We start from the raw sequence: 12,133 nt of genomic DNA on the forward strand, positions 1-12,133 counted from the left end.
TCACGTCTTTCAGTCACAATACGATGCTAATGTGCTTCCACCATGTTAGCTCACTCTCTGCAAACATCACTTAGGACATTTCCCTGCAGGAAGTACTGACCTGACCAGGTTGAGCATCATGGTCTCAATGCTGGCCTGCCCCAAGTGTTCGGAGCTGCCCTCCGTGTGGTTATCCAACAGGTTCTTCATGATGGCTATGGTCTGCTCCACAAACTGGGTGTTAGTGTCATTGATAGGAACCTGGAAACAGTTGAAACCAAACAGGTGTACATTTCATGTGAACAAACTATTTACGATACATATAAAAACCTCGAAAATTGACCTTGGGAAGGGTGGAAGAAAAATATGGCACAAGAAACCAAGTATGAGTAAACATTTGGAATAGTCATGAATTAAAAATCTGGGTTTCTAAGTTTAATAGCGACATGAGCACATCTCCAACATAGTCCTTCATTTCAGCTTAAGAAAACCAAATTTGTATGGATTATTTCTTATTTATTGCTCCAACAGACAAACAACGTCTAAAACACTCACCAATTTAAATGTTCTGTAATCTACAAGACAATCTTATATCGTTCCAACATTCTGAGCGTTGCCGTAGCTCCACTCACCGGCCCCTGTGTGTCGAAGAACTTCCCGATGCTGTTCCTCAGCTTGTTGAAGAGCATGGGGTAGAGGGCAGGGCTGAGCTCCAGCCCCAGCAGGTCCTTCACATTGGTGCGCACGTGGAGGCCCACCCTGTCGTGGCCACACACCAGCAGGGCCAGCAGCCGGTCCACGAAGCGGCTGACGGGCGACTCGCTGGAGGCCGACGAGGAGCAGGAGGAGACGGAGACCACGGGGTTGTAGACGTCGCAGGGGCCCATCGAGATCATGGAGTGTTTGCGCTCGCTCATGGGGCCCATGGGGGGGCTGTAGGTGGCCGGGCCGGGGGTGCTGCGCTGCTGGAGGCACACGCCACCCAGAGCACACAGGAAACCTGTCATGTTGATCCACTCCTGCTGTGGGACACACACAGAGAGACGCTGAACTGCAGGAGCACGACACCATGGTGGCTACTTCTGAGGAGGCATTGACAAAATGTCTCTATGTAAAACAATTTTTAAAGACCAGGGGCCGTATTCACAAAGGATCTTAGGGCTAAAAGTAGCTCCTAACTGGCGAATTTAGGAGAAACTCCTAAACATAATGGGCGTGTCAGTCTTAAATTTAGGACTCCTAATTTTATTCACTAAGAGCAATTCACAAAGTATTTTAGGCCTAAAAGTAGCACCTAAGTTTAGGAGAGCTTAAAAGTCCTCGAGAGGACTCCTAACTCAGTAAGACCTATTCACAAAGAATCTGAAAATGGCTGCGAGACAAAATGTTTTGGAGACAATGGAAGACTGTGAATTGATCAAGAGATATAGGCAAAATCGTGAGGGTATCAAACTTGTTGTGGAATTAGTGCGGGATGCAATAACATCCCCGACTAACAGGAATAACCCGATTAGTCCGGAAATAAAATGTTTGGCAACACTACGATATTTAGCAACAGGGAAAATGCAACTTTGCAATGCCGACGATTTAGGAATATCGCAACCATCAGTCAGCCGTGCCATAAACCAAACCATCAACGCGCTCTCTAGACCACATATCATCCAACAGTTTATCCGGTTTCCTTTGGACAATCAACAACTACACAGGATCAAAGCCAACTTCATGGTAATTGCAGGTATGCCCAGTGCGGTCGGTGCTATTGACGGGACGCACATAAAAAGAATTGCGCCATCAAAAGATGAGGACGTGTTCTTCAATAGAAAGAAAGTACATTCCATCAACACGCAGATTGTTTTCATTCATCATGATAGGGGGGCTTTAACGGCGGTATGGGCTGTTATTGAAAGTGTTTAAGTGCTGGAAATATGCTCATTGGATAATAGTTTGCGGGGTGCTTTTAATTGCCTCCTTGATTTAATGCAATTTAAGTATTTTTATTGTTTGCTCTCTCTCTTTAACGTGCATATACAACGTCATTATCGTGGTCTGCACAAACTTGTCATCATGCGTGTATTCTGCTAACTGCACTGTCCATAACTATTAGATAGGAATACATTTCTAGCCTAGGCTATTTCCTTGTTTTAGTGGGCTCGTTTGTGGGATGTTGCGGATGAGTTTCACCGAGACCGCCTGCTCTGAACAACCAATCACCGTACTGACCGCTTCTAAACTCATGCACGAGAATCGACGTAATCCATAGCAACGGCACGTCACTCTTAGTTCACTGTTAGTGATTTATCCTTAGTATGAGTAGGTCTCAGCGGCTTTGTGAATAACTTTTAAGAAAAAACTCCTACGTAAAATGTTTTAGAGAGAGTTAGGAGCACTCCTAGCGGTAAGATAAAATGCTCAGGGGCCGTATTCACAAAGGATCTTAGGGTTAAAAGTAGCTCCTAACTGGCAAATTTAGGAGAAACTCCTAAACATAATGGGCGTGTCAGTCTTAAATTTAGGACTCCTAATTTTATTCACTAAGAGCAATTCACAAAAGTATTTTAGGCCTAAAAGTAGCACCTAAGTTTAGGAGAGCTTAAAAGTCCTCGAAAGGACTCCTAACTCAGTAAGACCTATTCAAAAAGAATCTGAAAATGGCTGCGAGACGAAATGTTTTGGAGACAATGGAAGACTGTGAATTGATCAAGAGATATAGGCTAAATCGTGAGGGTATCAAACTTGTTGTGGAATTAGTGCGGGATGCAATAACATCCCCGAATAACAGGAATAACCCGATTAGTCCGGAAATAAAATGTTTGGCAACACTACGATATTTAGCAATGTGGGAAAAGGCAACTTTGCAATGCCGACGATTTAGGAATATCGCAACCATCAGTCAGCCGTGCCATAAATCAAACCATCAACGCGCTCTCTAGACCACATATCATCCAACAGTTTATCCGGTTTCCTTTGGACAATCAACAACTATACAGGATCAAAGCCAACTTCATGGCAATTGCAGGTATGCCCCCGTGTGGTCGGTGCTATTGACGGGACGCACATAAAAATAATTGCGCCATCAAAAGATGAGGACGTGTTCGTCAATAGAAAGAAAGTACATTCCATCCACATGCAGATTGTTTTCATTCATCATGATAGGGGGACTTGAACGGCGGTATGGGCTGTTATTGAAAGTATTTAAGTGCTGGAAATATGCTCATTGGATAATAGTTTGCAGGGTGCTTTTAATTGCTTCCTTGATTTAATGCAATTTACGTATTTTTATTGTTTGCTCTCTCTCTTTAACGTGCATATACAACATCATTATCGTGGTCTGCACAAACTTGTCATCATGCGTGTATTCTGCTAACTGCACTGTCCATAACTATTTGATAGGAGTACATTTCTAGCCTAGGCTATTTCCTTGTTTTTCGGTGATTTAGTGGGCTCGTTTGTGGGATGTTGCGGATGAGTTTCACCGAGACCGCCTACTCTGAACAACCAATCACCGTACTGACCGCTTCTAAACTCATGCATGAGAATCGACGTAATCCATAGCAACGGCACGTCACTCTTAGTTCACTCTTAGTGATTTATCCTTAGTATGAGTAGGTCTCAGCGGCTTTGTGAATAACTTTTAAGAAAAAACTCCTACGTAAAATGTTTTAGCGCGAGTTAGGAGCACTCCTAGGGGTAAGATAAAATGCTTTGTGAATACGGCCCCAGATGTCTACATGGCTTCATGGACTAGAAAATACTACATATTTCTTGAACAAACTCCCAGGAAACTGCAGCTCTAATGTCTTTTAAATCAAGACTGAAGACTTTTTGTTGCTGCCTTTCATTAAATGAAATAACCATTCATATCTTAGACAGAACTGTAACTTTTGTTCTTGTAATTTATAATTGTTTTATTCTAATCCTAACCCTAATGTATCTGTACATGTATTTAAATTTCTTTCTAAAAGAACTTTGAACAACCATGTGTTGAAATGGGCTATATAAATAAACGTTCCTTGCCTACGTCCATCCTTCACAAGGTTTACACTTTGATCCTACCTAAAGCTTAACTCAATACCAATACAAAAACAGCATTGTTGGAGATGTTCAACCTATCAAAAATATACTAATTAGGACTGTCTGTTAATCAATAATCACTAGTGCTCAGATGAATCTTTAGATACTGTAACTGGGGTGATTGTGGAAGGGGTTTCTGATCATCTCTGCTTTCTACCAGGCTTTGGGGGGAAACAGGGGGGAATCCACTATGTACATAAAAGCAAAATGGGAAGCGGAGTTAAAAAGGTAAATTTCAGAGGAAGAATGGTTTCAAATGTTCAAGACGCAATTGAAAGCGTTTTCATAACGCCAAAATTAAAGAGCAGGCAACTTGGTGTATAGCAGGGGTGTCCAACTCAAGGCCCGGGGGCCAAATCCGGCCCGCGACTTCATTTTATGTGGCCTACAAGAGCTCTGAAAGAATATAATATGTTTATTATACGGTTACATGCCGCTTTACAGAAGCACATTGCCCATAAACTACATGTCCCATAATGCATCTCAAATTTAACTTCTTCTTTTTTCAAAATGACTTTTTTCTCAGAATTTGTCTTTCTTCAAAATCTAACTTTTTTTTCAAAATGTAACTTTTTCACAAAATTTCACAATTTTTTACTTTTTTTTCAGAATTTGGCTTTTCTTTTTAAATCATTTTTTGACATTCTCACTGAAGAGACTTGCAATTACTTGCCCTAGACTTCTGCTTTCAAATGTAGTTAATTATGAAGTTATTACCTACGGTGGCTGGGAAGTGCAATGGACAATTACAAAGTGTGAAACACTTTAACAAAGCTTGAGACAAATTTACATTTTATAAAACAAAATTACATTAGCAAAAACACTTTTACCAAGGATAAAACAATTTAACATTAACAAAAACAAATTAAGAAAATGCAAAACACTTTAGCATTTCCCGAAACACTTTAACATTTCCCGAAACACATTAACATTTCCCGAAACACATTTACAAACCAGAATCAAACCGGAAGTGACTTGACGTGACGTGACGTGACCATAGGACGTGACGTGATTGGCTCAAATTTAAATTTGTTTTGGCGGAAAGACCGAAGGTGCGAGTGTGTTTCATATACAGTCTATGGTGTGTTTACGTTCGGTAAACATGTTTTGTCCGTTTTGTGGAAACAACCTGGAACAAGTGACACGGTTTTGCCTTTCGTGTGGAGGATCTCTGGAGTGTTTAAAGGACACGGACCAGACGGGTGTACCAAGCGCACAGGGGACATCGAAACAGCCGGAAAATGCGAAACAAAGTAAGTGTAGTATTGCGCTAGCTTTGTGATGCTAATGTAAGACATGCAGTAAATAAAAGTTCAATCACAGTTTCATATCAGTCAAATACCAATCCATGTCTTAACGGAATAGCAACGCATTGAGCTAATATGCTAGTTTTTATTTTTAGGTTTTCCGTAAACTTTAATGCACACTTGCTTTTGCTGATTGTTGGAGCTGCTAATTATTATATTTTTATTGGAACTATTCATAGCAGAACAACCAGGCCGATCCTATAAACTTTTCATGGAGTACAGAAACTCAAAGTCAAAAGAGAAACAGTCTTTTAACTGTGGGAAAGGAAGACTTAAACAAGAAAAGAGACGAGTCCAGGTAAGCTGCATTAACCGTTTCATAGAAATCTCAGTGTCTCTGTGTGTGTCATTACTTATATCTCTGCTATTTTACTAGATAAACATAGGAATGATGTCGCCACAAGGAGTTGATTTAAAGCCTCGGAGAGGGAAAACACTCCCGTTGTTTACAGACCCGGAGGTAGCAGCACCTGCTATACTGGAACGAGCTGTCCAGAAAATGAAAGCCTTTAACAAGGACATGGATGAAGGACCGTACGTCCTTTTGTATCCAGACTGCTCAGAGGTTGTCAATGTGCCTGGTTCAGAAAAGCCATTCACATTGGCAGAATATAAAAAGGATTTAGGAAAGGCATATGCCAGGATCACCCTTTTCATTTGCCTTGAGAAACATTTTAGAGGAGGTTTGTGGATGTTATTATTCAATATTTTAATTGTTTACATGTTAACATCCTCTACTGCAGCATACATAATAATGTGTTGAACGTTTTGCTTTTACTACAGGGGATGATACCTCAGACTCTGATTCGGATATTGTCATCACATCTAGGAGCACAGCTGAATTCAATCAGGCTGACACTGTGGTGCGTAAATGATTTTATTTTAATGTTCATTTATTTATTTTTCATATACATTTGATTTTAAGCAGGAAATCTATATTCTGGTAAATATTTTAGAAGAACCAACTTGGCAGTTACAATTACTATCAGAAACACTCACAACGTTTCACTGTTGATAGACATATGTGGTAAGGGAACAATAATGGAAGCTGTTGATAATTGTACACTTTTACTCTCAGGTATTTGAATTTGAACCACGAAACAAAAGTACTCCAAAACACAAACCGGAAAATGAAGGGTAAGTTTGTACTTATTTTTACAAAATAAGTAATTTATCTTTAAGTGGATGATAAGAATAGGCCACAGCATTTTCTCTGGTGAACATGGATACAAAAATACCATACATGTCATGTTTAATCTAATTTCAAACAAAAATAATCTGTTATTTATAAATCTTATGGTTCCTCCTACCTCTAAATGTTACTTAAAACTCAACTATACCCTGTATCATGAAGTTAATAATTTTATCAATTTTATCATGTTTCAGGAAGGCACTTGGACATTCATCCACAACTCAGCCTGGACAGGTATTGAGGCAGATTGTGGAAGCCTGATGTTTCTAATGTTCAGTGTTGTTTTGTTACAGAAATTTGTATTTGTATTTCAGATAGTAATATCTGATACTGAGGATATGGGTCCACCCAAAACAAATACAGACAAGACTACTTGCTACAGGTAAGTACAAATGTTAGTAACTCACTTACACGAGAAAGACATTTTTGTTTGTAAGATGTTTTAACATGGGAATGATCACTTCCTAACAGTACATACACAGACCTGTATGCACCATGTGTTGAAGAAGAGGACGAAGAGCTGGTTGCAGTCAACATGACGAGTTTATTGGACACTGAAATATAAACGGACAGCTATTACAGTGGCATTACATTTTTTTTCTCTGTACAATATTTCTGGTACAACATTTTTTTTTTTAAACTGTTTGTGCACTCTCTGGAATATCCACTAATAAGGTCACTTTTTTTCCTTTACAGGGAGGAGATGAACATTACATTACCTGCCATTATTGCTAACCTCTCACAGCCTATTGATCATGGAAGAGTCAGCCGGTTCAACATTTCAAGGGCTAATGTTTGGGATGGAGCAGTCAGAGGTTTCAAGCGTACATCGTATTCAGAAAACTGTGACATGCTGGTAAAATTCACTGATGATGTTGGTGTTTTCGAAGAAGGAATTGACTCAGGTGGTCCCAGGAGAGAGTTTTTATCTCTACTGATGAAGAATCTGAAAGACCGGCCCATTTTTGATGGGCCAGACGGACGCCGCTTCTTGGTCTACAATGCAAATGGTATGCATACGGTTAGAAGTGTACTAATACAATTGTTAATGATCATTAACCATATATATCACATGACATATGATTTGTTGCTTGAACAATTTTTTCCAAAACGTTGAGTTTCATTACAGTACATTAAAGTATATACTAAATAAAGTTTTAATTTTGCAATATGAATACCTTTATTCACAGCTGTTAGGGAGGATGAATACTACTTGGCAGGAAAGATGATTGCAGTGTCAGTTGTGCATGGAGGTCCAGGGCCACATTTTCTGTCAGAAGATCTTGTACATTATCTTGCAGGCCAGCCTTCATTCAAAGCAACAGTTGATTTAATAACTGATGAAGAAGTAGGGAAAGCTTTACAAGAGGTGAGAATTGCATACAGCAACAGTGTGGTAGGGTGGATTATTATGTAGTTCCTGCAGTGTTTTGAGACATCTTTACTTTACCTTTATCACATACACCAAATTGGCTTCATTTTTTGTTTTGTGATCAGAATCAGAATACCCTTATTAGTCCCACAGAGGGGACATTTACATTGTTGGAGCAGAATAGAGCCAAAGACAACTTAATGTTACCTAAGAAGAATGATAAAAAACTAGTAAAGATACACAAACACAATTTACAAAAAACACATCCTGTAATAGAGGATTTAGCAGCCAGGTATATATTGTACAAGGATAGTAGTAATAGTAATATATAAATCTTGCAATGGAAAAAAAATGGCAAGAATATACAGTACATGCAGTTATTGACTGGATTGTTTATATCCATTTTATAATCTTCAGATTGAGAATGCTGCCTCAGTGGATGCCTTGCGAGAAATGACCATGAGACACAGCACAATGTTACAGACAGCAGGTTGTCTGAGACATGTGGCTTCTGTTGAAGGAAAGAATGATATTGTGTCAGACTACCTCCAGTGGTACATTATTGGCCGAAACTCCTCTGTAATTGAGAGGTAAGATCATATTTGTATTCATATGATTTTTTTTTAATGTATGTAAGAATTTTTTGTTTAAAATTCCTCATGGTCCCCCTCTTTGGTTTATTCTATGTTTATCTGTTAGCAATTAGTCAGTGTCAAAATGTGTGCCTGTGTAGTATAACTGATATGGGACGTCCGTCTCTCCTTTCCCTGCCTGTCTTGTGCCAATCTTTAAGTGCTCATGCCACCCCCCCCTTGTTTTAGGTATTAGGTTATTTAAATGTGACTTTGTGATGAAATATTTTTTTTGTTCACTCTTCAGATTCAAGGAGGGTCTTTCAGCCCTTCAGTTTTTAAACGCACTACAGCAGCACCCTACTCTGCTGGCCCCGGTCCTGTGCCACTCTGAAAAGCGACTTACTGCTCTGGAACTTGAGCGACTCTTCAAGCCTGACCTCAGTCCACCAGGGAGTAACAGGAGGCTTAGGGAAAGTCAAACTTTGGGCTACTGGGCAGACTATCTCCTCGATTGTGAAGGTTTGTAAATCGCTGTTTTTATAACTATTTCAGGAAACACATTGCCAAAATGTATCTGAACATGTTTTCTTTGCAGAAAGCCAGACTGCTGTGTCTTTGGAAGATGTTTTGATGTTTGCGACTGGGCTGACTTCACTTCCCCCATCTGGATTTGAACCATCGCCAGGAATAGAGTTCCTTGATGATTCTCCATTCCCAATGGCAAACACATGTTCCAACACATTAAAACTACCTCTCCTTGACGCATACAATGTGTTTAAGTCCCAAATGGACTTTGGAATGCAAAATTCTCCAGGATTTGGCTGTTTTTAAGTCATGTGACTGGATGACCCATAGAGTACAGACTCTATGAAGGTTTTTCATAGAGTAAACACTCTATAAAGGTTGTTCATAGTTGTTGTTGGATGTGAACGTGTTTTTTTTTCTTCTTACAGCTCATGTTGTCCATTTAGTTTGGGACAAAATCAAAGTATTGTTCTATACCTATACAATTTTTATAAATACTCTGAACTTTGCTATACATATTTCACATTGCCACCCATAGCTTCTTTGTTGTAAATCAGTCATTCATTCTCAGGTTTCCAGTGAGTCCACATGGTTGAAATAAGACTTATACAGAAATGTTCTTTCTGCACACAATTACACACAGAACATAACCTTGTTTGTGCTTGCTAATTGGAGCGTTGTTTGTTGTTATTCCGGTTATATTTTATAATGATTAAGATATTTATGCTGTGATTTGGTGCTGTATAAATGACATTGAAACAAATATGGTGATTGGCTGGAAACAATGTTCATTTCAAAATGCTGTTTTTATTTAAAAATGTATGGGAATATCTTTTTTCTAAATAGGACCAGTCTTCGGATGAACAGGTACCATAATCATTTGGATACGTCACAGGGGAAAGAGTAAATGCAGTCTGACAAACCATGAAACCAAGCATTGTTGAGCCCTGAAATCTGATTTGGAGTGGTGAAACAGTGCTACTGTACTTCTGAATACCTTTTCGATTACTTTATAACTGAGCATATTCTTTCAGCTTCATGTACAGTTCTGATGCAGTCTCCCAGTTCTCTGGCTTCTGTAGGTCATTGCGCTCCATAGCAAAGTCCAAGTACTCTTGCATGTTTTGGTCCCCACATGGAGCTATTGACAGGCTTGTCTCAGGAACAGCATCCAATTCTGCCTGTTCAATCTCAAATCCACAGTCCCTGGAGCCAAATCTATGTTAAATAGAAGATATAGTATTTATTTACATTTAAGATAAAAACACAAAGAAGTATCAATCCATCACCAATGTATTACCTGTGTGGCAAGTAGTACAGTTCATTGGGCACTCCTCCTGGACATGATGCTGTTCTGGAAGGGCGAATCCTGTGACTGTTCCACAGTCTCACACACTCATCCAAGTCCTTCTGAATAACATCAACGAAGCAGAATCTCAGAAGGCACTGATGCTCGTGACTCCCGTTGAAGTATCCAGCATCTCGGAGGTCTGCAAATAGCTCCATCCAGAACTGAGACCTATAGAAATTGATATATTTTCAAGTGAATTATTAAGCAATATACAACAATTCTACAAATTACATTAAAAGGTTACCAGTAAAATCAACAACAAATCATTGAGTGTCTATTTCATAATTTATTTGCTTCACAACCTATAGGGCCTACGTCCCCTCAGGGGCCGCTGTTCAATCCAAAACCCACGCTTAGATGTTCACAGTTTCTAACTTTATTTCTGCCAAAAAGAAGTTCTAAAGAAAGGCCTTGTATAGTCTGGGTCATAGACTACAGGCTATATATTATATCTATTATAATAAAAACTGATACACTTTAGCTAAGCAAATGTTGTTTGTCTGACAGGGTTGGCAAGTAATAGAAAATAATGATAAACACTTACCTTCCCTTTCTTAATATGGACCACCAGGACTCAATGTGCTGATTAGTCATGGATGTTCCATACATGTGGCTGGACGCTCCAGAGTAGTAGTCATGGTGATGGTGACGTAGGGTACACTGAATTGCAGCCATAATTCCGTTCTCCGTGCCACAATCAGTCCGCAGCCTCATGGGGATGACACCGAGGGTTCGCACACATTTGAGGAAATATTGAGCGATAACTCTTGGGTTATTGTTTGTTGGACCACATTCAAGCCATAGTACTTTACGTGAAAATCCATCTATGCATCCTGAAAGGGCCACACCGAATGGCTTAAGTTTGTCATAACCGTCAGCATGCCACATATAGTTCGGTCCCATTGAGTGGTAGGTTCTCCTTATAAACCTTCTGCGAGATCTCCTCTCGCAGCCTCGAGGGTTAAGCTCCCGGAGCAAATTCATAACATCATCTCTCTTCACTCGAAGACTGTACTTTTGTTTTAGTGCCTGCCACATTGTTCGGTATCCAAACAATTGTCCAGGTCCACGAAGTTCCAACCTGATGGCGTTAATTACAGCGATTTGAGAGGAATAACCCTTTCTGCGGTAAAACCCGGCTTGATTCAGTTTGCTTTTAAGAGTCCGCAAACTGATTTTTACACCGTGAAAGGTAGACAAAATGTCCACGATTACAGCATACGAGTGACCTTCATTAAAATATTGCACGCAATGATGCAAGATATCTGGTCCTTCTGTCTGACCCGTGTCCTTTAAACACTCCAGAGATCCTCCACACGAAAGGCAAAACCGTGTCACTTGTTCCAGGTTGTTTCCACAAAACGGACAAAACATGTTTACCGAACGTAAACACACCATAGACTGTATATGAAACACACTCGTACCTTCGGTCTTTCCGCCAAAACAAATTTAAATTTGAGCCAATCACGTCACGTCCTATGGTTACGTCACGTCACGTCACGTCACTTCCGGTTTAATTCTGGTTTGTAAATGTGTTTCGGGAAATGTTAATGTGTTTCGGGAAATGTTAAAGTGTTTCGGGAAATGTTAAAGTGTTTTGCATTTTGTTAATTTGTTTTTGTTAATGTTAAATTGTTTTATCCTTGGTAAAAGTGTTTTTGCTAATGTAATTTTGTTTTATAAAATGTAAATTTGTCTCAAGCTTTGTTAAAGTGTTTCACACTTTGTAATTGTCCATTGCACTTCCCAGCCACCGTACAG

General features: G+C 39.6%; 3 protein-coding genes across 6 annotated transcripts in view; 1 reads left to right on the top strand and 2 right to left on the bottom strand.

Moving 5' to 3' along the window:
* nf1a (neurofibromin 1a) overlaps positions 1–12,133 on the bottom strand; it is a 117,396-nt gene that overhangs the window by 66,923 nt on the left and 38,340 nt on the right. Inside the window, exons 10-11 of the mRNA XM_079673791.1 lie at positions 612–1,001; positions 101–240 (exon numbers count right to left, since the gene is read on the bottom strand). Of these exons, the coding sequence (XP_079529917.1) occupies positions 101–240; positions 612–1,001 (530 nt within the window). The remainder of the gene's footprint in view (positions 1–100; positions 241–611; positions 1,002–12,133) is intronic.
* On the top strand, positions 4,775–9,411 carry LOC307037422 (G2/M phase-specific E3 ubiquitin-protein ligase-like; the record flags this gene model as incomplete). 4 transcript variants are annotated; one of them, XM_079678280.1, is made up of 13 exons in its annotated part: positions 4,775–5,303; positions 5,537–5,655; positions 5,734–6,040; positions 6,141–6,220; positions 6,436–6,494; positions 6,744–6,783; positions 6,864–6,931; positions 7,021–7,167; positions 7,246–7,559; positions 7,740–7,918; positions 8,339–8,511; positions 8,801–9,015; positions 9,092–9,411. In XM_079678280.1, 8 exons carry the CDS (start codon positions 5,129–5,131, stop codon positions 7,112–7,114), a joined length of 942 nt encoding a protein of 313 aa, XP_079534406.1. In that variant the 3' UTR covers positions 7,115–7,167; positions 7,246–7,559; positions 7,740–7,918; positions 8,339–8,511; positions 8,801–9,015; positions 9,092–9,411. The 4 variants fall into 4 exon arrangements, with proteins under 4 accessions (XP_079534406.1, XP_079534405.1, XP_079534407.1 ...); XM_079678279.1 differs by having other exon boundaries at positions 7,021–7,559; XM_079678281.1 differs by lacking the exon at positions 7,740–7,918 and having other exon boundaries at positions 7,021–7,559.
* Positions 9,809–12,121, bottom strand: LOC307037420 (uncharacterized protein). Its single transcript, XM_079678276.1, has 3 exons — positions 10,917–12,121; positions 10,322–10,540; positions 9,809–10,239 (listed from the first exon to the last, which is right to left on the bottom strand). Exons 1-3 carry the CDS (start codon positions 11,768–11,770, stop codon positions 10,032–10,034), a joined length of 1,281 nt encoding a protein of 426 aa, XP_079534402.1. The 5' UTR covers positions 11,771–12,121; the 3' UTR covers positions 9,809–10,031.

Source organism: Notothenia rossii, assembly GCF_949606895.1.
Source record: "Notothenia rossii genome assembly, chromosome: 4".
Lineage (NCBI taxonomy): Eukaryota > Metazoa > Chordata > Actinopteri > Perciformes > Nototheniidae > Notothenia > Notothenia rossii.